This window comes from Scleropages formosus, chromosome 4 (genome assembly GCF_900964775.1).
Source record: "Scleropages formosus chromosome 4, fSclFor1.1, whole genome shotgun sequence".
NCBI classification, from domain to species: Eukaryota; Metazoa; Chordata; class Actinopteri; order Osteoglossiformes; family Osteoglossidae; genus Scleropages; species Scleropages formosus.
In genome coordinates, this window is record NC_041809.1 from 9,065,451 (window position 1) to 9,077,216 (window position 11,766).

The following is an 11,766-nucleotide window of genomic DNA, read 5'->3' on the forward strand; positions in this document are numbered from 1 at the left end:
CTTCCTTCTCTCTGTATTCTTCTCAGGGCCTCCCTGTGGAGCTCTTGCGTTGTCCTGCCGCTGCTGGCTCTGACCTGGATGTCTGCGGTCCTAGCCATGACAGATAAGCGCTCCATCCTCTTTCAGATCCTCTTTGCGGTTTTCGACTCGCTGCAGGGATTCGTCATCGTGATGGTCCACTGTATCCTGAGGAGAGAGGTAGGCAGATCCCCGTGACGTAGCACTCCTTTTCACTTCACTTTCATATTTTAATCCTCCTCATTCCTGGTAGAATTTCTGCACTCACCGTGCAGTTACATTTGCACAATACGCTCAGAGTGTCTTTTTTTTTTTTTTGGCATGTTTAAGTACGGTTTAACGTGAAAGAACACCAGTCTCTGATGACTTCCTAACTTCCTGACCCATCCACTTATTTAAGTCTTTTCGCCTGCTGGGGGCTGTGAGGTGGAAGTCATCCGACGTAGGCTGCTATAAGACTAAAGATGGCTGTTGGTGCCCATGTTACAGGAAGTATGAAACATCTCAAATGGCTGTAACTGCGACTAACAGCAGCAATCTCTTCTGGCTATTACATCGATGATAGCAGTTTGTTTTCATCAGCGGAAGCCTCTTTGGTGACCATTAACAGTTAAAACTTTAATGCATCTTAAATTGATGGGTGAAAAAGCAGGAGATTTGATATGTTTCTTTTTACTGGACATAGGTGCAGGATGCTTTCCGATGTCGACTCAGAAACTGTCAAGATCCAATTACTGGAGATGCCACTGGGACATTTCCCAATGGCCATGCACAGATCATGGTATTATTATTATTATTATTATTATTATTATTATTATTATTTTTATTATTATTATTATTATTATTATTATTATTATTATTAATGGGTCTATTATCATCATTGTTAAAAGACTGTTCCCATTTCATTAACGTAATTGTGTCATGTTGTCTTAATGTTATAACTATTTTTTTGAGTTTGTTCACTATTACTTCTGCTTCCTCCAGCTTTTCTTTCTTATATCCTTATATCCTTTGTTATATCTTTCAGATTTTAATGTTACATCCATTATTTTATTATTTAAAATGTATAATTTTTTTAAATTATTTATTCATTTAGCTGACACTTTTTTCCGAGTCAGCTTACAATGATTTGCCATTTTATATAGCTGGGTAATTTTTTCTTAGATATATGTTTTTTTATTTGTGGGGCAGCAGATGGCGTAGTGATTAGGGCTTCCAGTTCTCATATGTGAATCCCAAATCCTACTGAGGTACCCTTGAGTGAACTATGTACCTGAACGGATACTGTAAAAATTGCCAGGCTATATAAAATGGGTAAATAGTTGTAAATACATTAATGTAGTAAGTCACTTTGGAGAAAGGTGTCAGCTGAATGAATAAATGTCACTGTAAATTGGGGGTAAGTACCATGCACAAGGGCGCTGCAGCAGGAGCAGGCATTTCAATGTGGATCTTTTGAGTGCAAAGCAGCAGCTCTAACCACTATGTTATCTGCTGAACACAGTCACATATAAAGGTAAAAAACATTAAATTAATGTACAGTATTTCCCCCAGAAATTTTTAGCCGCATAATGGTATATAAATAGTGTGCAAGGAGCTTAATTTTCACATGTAGAGTTGTGGTGCAGGTGGGGGGTGTAAGGTACAGATGATATAAACTACAAAAACTAAAACCTTTTTCATCGTTTTTGCTCTACAGTGAAACTATAATCACACTTTTGTAGCTCTGTGAATGGGATTGGGAGCTGCCAGCAGGTTCCCATTATTGGCAGTTACTGTTTAATATGACATAACTCTGAAAAAGGAACTCCCGAGAGAATTGTTATTGATTCAGAAGATGTAGTGTGTTATACCCTTTCACAATAAAATACAATAGCACCGAAATAGACTGAATAGCCTTACATTTCACGAGTCACCACCGCTACTACTAAAACTACCACTACTAGCTACAAAATGATTGTAACACAGCTGTAGTATGACCTGAAATACGACTGAAGCACTGGAAACTGCACGCATGAAGCTGGCACCATCTTCACATGGTATTTACTAATTACATACGTGTATTCAAAAAGCTTGTTTTCATACTTCTACCAGTTATTGCAGCTATGAATGTCAGTTATGTATATAACGAAGGCAGGTCTGCAGAAATAATAAAAATCATTTCATAAACCATAGGTAACCCCACTATACTAACATTTCCTTAAAATAATAAGAGAGAAGTCTGGAGTTTTCACATAAAAAATTCCATTATTTGCAAAAGCTGTTTATGAGTGTCCATCTGTAATGATATAGACTTTTGTTTAATGTATTTTTTACTTTGTTTAATGTCACCCCCATCCCTGTTCATCCTCTTCAGCTGATGTCCAGTTCTAGGAATTTTTCCCCCACATGAGGAATTGCTACCCTTGGATCCATCAATTTCCAAATAGCTATGAACCACAATCATATGCAGCACATTCATTCCCCCAGTTGAACAAATGACAGCAATTCTTTGGCTTTCGGAGACCTAATGCCCAATTCTTAACTATTGTTTGATAGAACTTATTCATCATGTTTGTCATCTTTTCATCTCCTCACCCCTGTTCCTTTCTTTAATAGAGGAGCGTTCTTTAACTGACCTTTGAAAGGCACTGCACCTCTCCAGTTCTTACTATGCACCACTGGCTTTTAATCAGTTTTATTCACTATTTGTATTTTTATGTCCCTCAGATGGGGATCGTTCTGCTGCTGTTGAATTTCAGATGTGCAGCTCTTAATAGGCATTTTTTCTAATACCTTTGCCTCTCCTTATTGAGGATGAAATCATCTGAATCATGATGATACAATGATACCAGAACACTTACATACTAGAAATATTTAGATCATTTGGACTCTAAGAACGAACCCGGGTTCTAGATTTTCAAAATGGGAATGTGTTCTGCTGCTTGGTTTATTGCTGCCATAGCATTTTTCCCACAACCCATTTTAATAAATTTTTTTTGAAAAAGAAGAGAATAAAATTAAAGTTTTAATTCTGCTTGGTGAGCCTAATATAAGAATTAAAACTAATATATCCTATGATTAGCGCCACTGTACTTATTATGAGTGAATGTGATTTTTTTTCTATACATTGCTCTTGATCCTTTTTAAAAAGTGATACTGAATTTGTTTTGACCAGAATGTCATTCTCCCTACAGACAGACTTTGAGAAGGATGTGGACATCGCCTGTAGATCTGGTAAGGACATAGCGCCTATTAAGCAGCAAAATAATTCATTATGTCTGGAGAAAAATATGATGAACAGGAAATAAATTGGTTTATATGAAGGCTATTATCCTGAAGACAATACATTTTTAAACATAGGGGAATTACTGCTGGTAAAAAATATGCACATTGTGTAGTTTTTCTTTGTTTGTATTTATGCAGTTCAAAATGTTCCTGGGTAAATATATGTGTATATACATTACTGAAGCGCCTTAGCCATCAAAATGGGCAGTTTTATAAAGCAAAAAACCCTGCGATGTTACCAGTAGTGTGTTTGAATACTTTTAACAAAGCCGAAACAATCTGTACTTTATTGTACTACCTATAATTGCATGCAAAGTCCTTCAACAGTTGAAGAACTGACCATTGAATGTATTTCAGTATTTAGTACTGACTTATGTAGATCAGTTTCGGAACATATTATTGTGGTGCATTTGCATCAAAATTGTTGAGTCTTTGGAACAGAAAGAGGAGTCTTTGGCACATTGTCTTTGGCTGGGCGCCAGGTGTTGTTCCGCCCGTCAGTCTCCCGCTGGTCCATGACCGTGGTCGACAGGCGACAGATGACGGATGCGAAATGGACGTGAGGCGTAAGCACACATGGAACGGAGCCTCCGCGAGCGCACAGTGCTGTCGGAAGCATTCGGGCTGGCGAACCCGGTCCATCGAAAACGTCGGACATTGCTAATGCTGTAAGAAAGCAAGATTAATGCTTTCTTACTGAAGATTACCCTCAGCACTAAGTGCATGTCATTCTTCAGTGCCAGTATTTTAGAAAGGCACAGAATGCTTGTAATTGCTCAGTTTAACAGCCTTGTCACAAAGGGGGGCCCTACTTAAAGTCTTACACACAAATATTACAGTTGGTTTTGCTTTTGCGTCATGAGCGCAGTCTTCGATGAGCTTAAGCCCCTGAACATACCCACAGAAGGAGTAGCCTAAGAAGCAGGTTTTTGGATATATTATGTAAATCAGGTCTCGCTCTCCTTCTTATTCCTCATCCAAATCACAGAAATCCATTAAAGAAGCACACATCTCCTGCTTAGGCAGTTTCGTACGACTGGCACAGTCAGTATTCTCTGTACCGCAATAATAAATGCTATAAAAATTTCGATTACAGGCAGGTCAATCATGAAAGGGTCTTTTAAATTTGGGAATTTTTTTTTTCTTTTTTCACAGCAGCTGTAAACTTTCAGTGACATTTCCCTTCACTATGAAGCGAAAGAAAAACAAAGCAGAAGTGGTGAACTGCTCCTCCGGAAATGACTGGTTTAGGAAAGCGCTCAGGATTGCTTTAGGCTGCTTCAGAATCCATTCAGTCATTACAAGCAATTACTGAGAGTTCTGTGTCTTGTATGCGTAGCTGTCGGGAGCAGGTCCTTTCATCAAGGCAGTCTGAGACTCTTGTGTCGAACCCTTGCTTTGAAAACCATGTTTTTTGGCTTGCCTTTATTTATTTGTGTGCATATGGAAATTTGCTGTCATTGCTAACCACACCCCAGGTGATAAAAGGAAATGATTTAGAACTTTCTAGCTATGTCTTTATGGTTTGTAGGTTCAGAATTTGTCTTACATGAAAGGAGCAGTAGGAGTTCAGCATGGAATGTACGAATCAGACTGGTGTATGCTCATCAGAATGAGGTTTGTGTACGATATGTACTATGCGATTTGGTCACGGTTGCTTTTCAGCAATAATTCCAGTTAAATCTTAAATATTAATATGCAGTCAAATATGTGTTATACTGAGTACAGGCTGTATATGTGTGCAGAATTTAGCACTGAGTGTGAACATCGAGCATGTTCACTTCAAAGAAGTTCCAACTCATGCTGTGCCAAAACAACTGAATATTAATTTTTCAGTTTGAAACATTGGTAAGAATCAGGGGCTTATTAATCCAAGATCAATATATGATTGAACGTGATTCCAAAACATGCCAAATTGTGTGAGTCTCGGAATTGCAGGGTTTACAATTAGACCCTGAAATTACTCGCCGTTTTCATTGCTATCATTTATCACCAGTATGATTATGGGTATTTGACTAGAATTCATTTGGAGCTCAGTGCTGATAGATCATTTTAACAACTTGCACTAATGTGGCACAGGGGTCCCAGAGGGGTTCAGCAAGGCAGCAAGGTACCTTACCGCGTTCATTACAAAGGCACAGAGCACACCTGGATATCGCAGAGCAGCCATTTTGCCCACATTAACCATACATCAGTTCCGCCGGACAGGCAGGAGTTTAATGAGCCAGTTAGACTGGCGGATAATTATATCAGGGCAACGAGGTTAACACCCCATTATAATGACTCATTTAATAGACCACCCCTCCAAACACATGGTCTCCACCAATTTTGCACTTGAGCAGAATTTCTACTGGTTGATCCCAAATAGGGTCTCAGTTTGACCCATCGGCTTTTCCTTGGAAGTCTTTGTGCAAATGTTAACCAGTCTTTGTCCTGCTTATCACTGCCATCTATCAAATGTGGTTGAAAGAGCTGCTCATTCCTGGGTAATTTACCCCGCGTTTGTTATAAAAGCAGTTGTGTCTGGTGCAGATTTGTTAAAATTGGCATGTGTGAACACTGATTTTTTTATTACTATTATTTTTTTTTATTTCCTAGCCATAAACGCTTCTTAGGATTTGCACATCTGTGGGATTAGTAAACAATATACAAATTTCCAGTGATTTAAGGTTGTAAGTTCTTCGTGTGAGGCTTGCGAATACAGGAGGAGTAAAAACAGTTGGTTTCCTCCTCCATGGAATGCTTTTCCACCAATCTGTACACATGGTTATGTATTATATGTAGTAGAGTGAAACAGGAGTGCAGTTCATCGGGCCGGTGATGTCGGCTTCTAATAAAAAGAGAGCACAGCTGAGCCCGAATAGGCATACTTTGCTCTGGGAAAAAAGAAGAGAGTGAAGGACACTGGTGTGTCGGAAAGTGATGTTCCTTCACCGCAAAGTTGTCAAGCCTCATTGTCGTCTAGATCGTCCATCAAGGGGAACCATCTGGAACACTGAGTGGAAAGAAGAGGGGCAGGTCAATCTACCATCTTGTCGATGAATAATTCAGTCTGTAAGATTGAGCCGGGACTCTCCAGGCGACACAGTCAAAGTTGAGGGTGCAACCTTGGTTGACCCACTCGCTCTGCCTTATTTCTGTTACACAACTACATAACGTGTCGGAATTGAAACTGAGATTTTCCTTCTGGTGTGTGTGGAAAAGGCAAAACAAAAAAAAAAAACATACGAGAGTAATATGCTGTGTTTAATTCCACACTCAGTTCATAGGTTTGAATTAAAAGGTGTAGAATGTCTTAAATGGTTCACAAACAGTGAAAAAGAACCAAAAGCAATGATAAGACTTATGCACAGCACTAGAACATTCTTAAGATTGCTTGATACGCACATTTATCCCAATAGGCTTTCACATTAATTGAATTTTAATTCTCAGATGCTGGATCTTTTTGTAATGATACAAAACTAGCTTTCACTGTGCTTGGCAATTTTACAAATGTGTTTCTTTTCAGCAATTGTATCCAACCAAATGAACTTCCTACCACCCGTTGTGACTTACTATTTGACTCCCCCATCGCCACCCCGCTGCTCTCTCTGAGCCGGTGGGCTGGCGGAAGTAAATGACGGAACTGTGGATTTTAGCCATACTGACCTCCGCGTCTCCTTCCATAGGCGTTGCAGAGTGCCGCTCGTAATTCCCTTTGGATTTAAGAGCTGAAGATTAAAGTGCCCTCAAAACACCTTTGTGATGTGGTGTGAGCCTTTTCTGTGGCACAGCGGATATTTCTGACAAGGCGCCGGGGCTGTCTGGTTTGCGTCATGTCCTAACAATATGAATTAGGCCTGAATTGAAATTCGACTGAGCTTTTCTGGTTTGCTACTTCAGCAGTAGCCTTTGGCATCACTCTATGCTTGTTTGACCCCTAGATGTTTGAGCTTGATTTTCCTTACAGTTCAGGAAAAAAAAAAGTGGTAGATGAATATGGCTTGCATTTTATATTGTTAAAAAAAATCATTATCACGGGGTCAAAAAAATCTATTTACCAGGCTGTGAATACATTTTAGGGAAAATGTGAATAGTACATGTATTATTATACATGCTGCTAGTTTCTAGAGAATTTTCAGTTCTCAACATTCTTTGCGATGCTCATCCACAACAGCCCAACAGTTGGATTGCTCATTGCGCTAATTTGCTCACTCCTCTTGTTTCACTAGCACTCCACAAAGACATGGGCTCATGCCGAGCTGCCACTATAACAGGCACCCTCTCGCGCATCTCTCTCAACGACGAGGAGGAGGAGAAAGGACCAGAGGGCCTAAATTACTCAACGTTGCCTGGCAACATCATCTCCAAGGTGATGATCCAGCAACCCTCTGGCCTCCACATGCCCATGGGTGTCGGCGACCTGGGTGAGCAATGCCTCAACGAGGGTGCCAGCGACATGCGGCGCACCGTCTATCTGTGTACAGACGATGGGGGGCGGTCGGGTGACCAGGAGATGGGCGGTCATGGGCAGCCGCAGGGCCCTCTGATGGACACCGACTATATCGTGATGCCACGTGCAGCTGGTAACGTGCCTACACTGCTGAAGGACGAAGGAAAGATGAATATCGGCATGGACCCGATGGCCCACGAGCGGCTTGTGCATTACAAGGTTGGCCCTGAGTACAGCGTGAGCTCCTCAGGCATGGAGCACATCAACATGAACCTGGAGCAGCAGTTTGGAGCCCAGGAACATGGCCAGAGCCTGCCGTTCGAGCCTCGAACAGCAGTCAAAAACTTCTTGGCCGAGATGGAGGAGAGTGGCGGTCTGTCCAGAAGTGAAACTGGATCCACAATATCAATGAGCTCCTTGGAGGTACATACCAGGAAATGGGATCAGCTAGAAGTCAACCATCTGAAGCAACTGCCCAAGTGCTATCAGTTTCTTAGTGAAACATATTCACCTTCAGTTTATTTACCATTAAATGTTCCCTGTTTTTGTCCTTACAGAGAAGAAAATCGCGATATTCAGACCTGGATTTTGAAGTAAGTTGGCGGAAAAGATCCTGTGGGTGTGGCTGTTTTTTGCAGTTATGCATTTAATTTACTACATCTCCTTTGAGTAGCACTCAAGCTTATTGGTTCCAAAAGTTTGATTTATTGGAGGATGGAGCAGTTGAGGTAAAAGCAGTGCTGTCACCTGCCATTCAATGTGACAATAATTTCAGTCACCGTAAACTCCATAACATTCTTTATATTAGTGCTAAGATTTCATGTCTCGAGACTTAGGCCACGTAGGATCTTGTCTAGAACCCAAAGTATATTTTTGTCGTGCAATGAAAGTGTTCGATTTACTATGAGAAGTTGAGCTGAAAACGCCCACATAGTAAATTTGCTGTTCACATATACAAACGTTAGTCTTTAATGCGGTCTCCTTAAGACAGATGGGCTGTTTAAATCTTGATAGTTATCGCTTTCAAGTGATATTGCTAAGCACAGATTTATCACTACCTTAGCCCCCAATTAATATTAAGGAGCTGTGAAGTTTTTATGCCAAGTCTTGAAAAGCTTTTCATTTAGAAAAAGACTGAGAGAGAAAAAAGATGGAAATCTTGTATTTCACAGTGACAAATGCTGTTCAGGAGATATTTTGCAAAGGAGATTCATTTTGTTTATTGATTTTGGAAAAAACCTTGTTCACCCCGCAGAAAGTCATGCACACCAGGAAAAGGCACATGGAGCTGTTCCAAGAACTGAACCAGAAATTTCAGACCTTGGACCGGTTTCGAGATACACCAAATATGGGCAGCATGGTGAGTAACAGGAAGCAGGGTAGTGGGTGGATGGTGGTTGTGGGTGGGGGGAGTGGGGGAGTACGGGGGCAGGGCCCTAACAGAAGAACAGGAAGCCCAGTATCCATTGCAAGGCTTCTACTCTCTTACCATACAGGGTAGATTAAAGGTGCTCTACCTCAAAGAACATAGGAGGTGCCTCGAGTGTGTCTGTTTGTGCGCACAAGTGGTTGGCTACTCCTTTTTTGCCTATGGTTGTAGAATCCTTATGGTAGAAGGAAGCATTGTGTTATATAAGCTTGTATCCTTTCAAAAACAAAGCCATGGCATGGGAGTATATATACTTTTTCACCTGATTGGTTCTTAGTGGGTGTGGTCAGTACACTTTATGAGCAAGACATTTTTATGCACATCTGCTGGAACATTTGGATACCAGCTCATCTGAGCACAAAAAACTGTGGGATGGATAGATAGATAGATAGATAGATAGATAGATAGATAGATTTATTTTTGCACAATATCGCTGATTCTTTGTTACATTCAGCAACCTTTATGCGAAGGCCCGGTCATAATGTATACATCACTTTGAAGATGTTCCTTATCTTTAAGAAATGTGACGTTACTTTAGATCTTCACTTGGTACACAGTCCGATTAATTTATTTGTGTGTTGAAAATGCACGTTGACTCACGAGTACATTTTCTCAGTCCGTGCTGTCGTCATTGCCTCCTGTTGCCTCTATGTACTCCCTTTCACTCAATCAGCCTGGAGTACAATGTCATTTGCAGCCTGTTGCTTAGTAACCACAGCAAGGACATTTGTATAGAAAACGATAACCGTATTTTTTTCTTATTCCTCCCTCCCAAGAGCTGCTGCAAGGTTGTCTGCAGACATTGTTATCCGCTATCACACACTCTTTAAGTACTGCATCACATTTTTTTTCACAGCTGCATCATTTGTACTTGTTAGCATCAAAATGCGAATGGTGTGGCTGAAAAAGGGGAATGCACTTTTGGACAGTATTGTTTGAATTATAAATTCTGGCAACATATGTATATACTGCAACAATGATAAAAATGGTAGGCGCATTTAATAATACATACAGATTGTTTTAGTATAGTAAGAGATACTCATAGGAAGGCATGTGGCAGCAGTGATATCTAATATTGCCACCATACTATATTTTGTCTATTCATTATCGCAACACATTGTGATCACTGACCCAGCACAGGTCATACAACACATCTCATGTAATTTCACTGATGCCCCATGGCTGTCCTTCTGCACACCCCCCCGCCCCCATCCAGGACAAGGCCATGCCGAACAAGAACCCGTGGGAGAGCTACAGCCCTGCGTGCGAGTACCAGAACTACGCCACCATGAATGTACTAGAACCCAACACTAAGGACTCCCTGGAAATGACACCGGCCGAGTGGGAGAAGTGTGTGAACCTCCCCTTGGATGTGCAGGAGGGCGACTTCCAGACAGAGGTCTGAGGAAATGCCACGGGGGGGAGGGACTGGGGAGAAACCATAAAGTTGGAACGGATGTATTTTGCACTGAAAATGTGAAAGACTTTTCCTACAGCCTTGGCATACATATCTGGACAATAAAAGTATGGCAGGGACATTATGTGCCAATACCTAAAACTGAAAAAGAACGAAAATAGAAAAAAAAAAAACTAAAAACAAACGCATAAGTGTTTTTTTTTTATTTTTTTTTTTGTAATCTCACTAGTGTACTTAGTGGGGGGCAGCCAGGTGTACAATATTTACCATCATGTGTTTAAAGTACCTGTGGAATGAATCCGTCAAGGTAATCTTTCTAGATGAAACCTCAACGCAAAGACGCCATGTTGTCCCAGCTTCATCGGGTTCTGTTTTTATTTCACGGAACTGGGCCCGGAAGCACAATGTATATATTTATGCAGGTTTTTAAAAAGTTTATAACAGTTTGTTTGGCCATTACTACACTTTTTACTTTATAATATTAAAACAAGAAGAGGCAAAAGGATTTTTTCTGTCATTTAAAATGAATGTTTGTCAAGCTACATTCTTCATTGCTTTAAATGCAATAAAGGTAATACTCACTTTTATATGAATAATATATTTCACAACTTTATTACTGCAGACCCCGCTTGACAGCTCTCAGCAAGCCCTATCATCTGCAGCCCTGTATAAAATATTTAAAACAAAAATGTTGTATGGTGTAAATAAACTTTTGTCTACATATGTTTTACCTGTGCCAATTTATTTTAATGAGAATATTGCCAACCTGATCAAAAAATATAGCAAAATATGTTAACATTTGAAAAAAAGAATGTAAATAAAAGAGGAAATATGTTCGTACTGCTTCAGAAGATGTGTCATCTCAATCTCGTTCTGTTGGCTCAAAGTTTGCGAGTGCGCTGATATTGTTCCTGTTGTTTATTTACCATCTCAAATGAGATTTATTGCAGTCTGTCTTTCCATTAGTTTGTTCCTATTCTTGAAACACTGAAGACGAGGGAAAAACGCATCCTTTTTTGACAACAAAGCCTCTGCTTAGAGTGCCTGCGCTTTCTTTCGAGAGCAGATGAAATATGTACAGCTATGACAGTAGCCGAGTATCATCGCCCTTTAGAGTTCTTGGTATTTGAATGAATGAATGAATGAATGAATGAATGAATAGCTGTGCTCTAGCTGTATGTAGTATTGTTCATGTGTGTTTGA

At 40.3% G+C, this 11,766-nt stretch overlaps 1 protein-coding gene across 4 annotated transcripts in view; it reads left to right on the forward strand.

Moving 5' to 3' along the window:
- Positions 1-11,385, forward strand: part of adgrb3 (adhesion G protein-coupled receptor B3) — a 161,230-nt gene extending 149,845 nt beyond the window's left edge. For all 4 annotated transcript variants that reach the window (XM_018749549.2, XM_018749552.2, XM_018749550.2 and 1 more), the window contains 7 exons: positions 27-198; positions 704-799; positions 3,195-3,234; positions 7,497-8,140; positions 8,275-8,310; positions 8,973-9,077; positions 10,363-11,385. In XM_018749549.2, the coding sequence (XP_018605065.1) occupies positions 27-198; positions 704-799; positions 3,195-3,234; positions 7,497-8,140; positions 8,275-8,310; positions 8,973-9,077; positions 10,363-10,551 (1,282 nt within the window). In that variant the 3' untranslated portion in view covers positions 10,552-11,385. The remainder of the gene's footprint in view (positions 1-26; positions 199-703; positions 800-3,194; positions 3,235-7,496; positions 8,141-8,274; positions 8,311-8,972; positions 9,078-10,362) is intronic.
- The last annotated feature ends 381 nt before the right edge of the window (positions 11,386-11,766 follow it).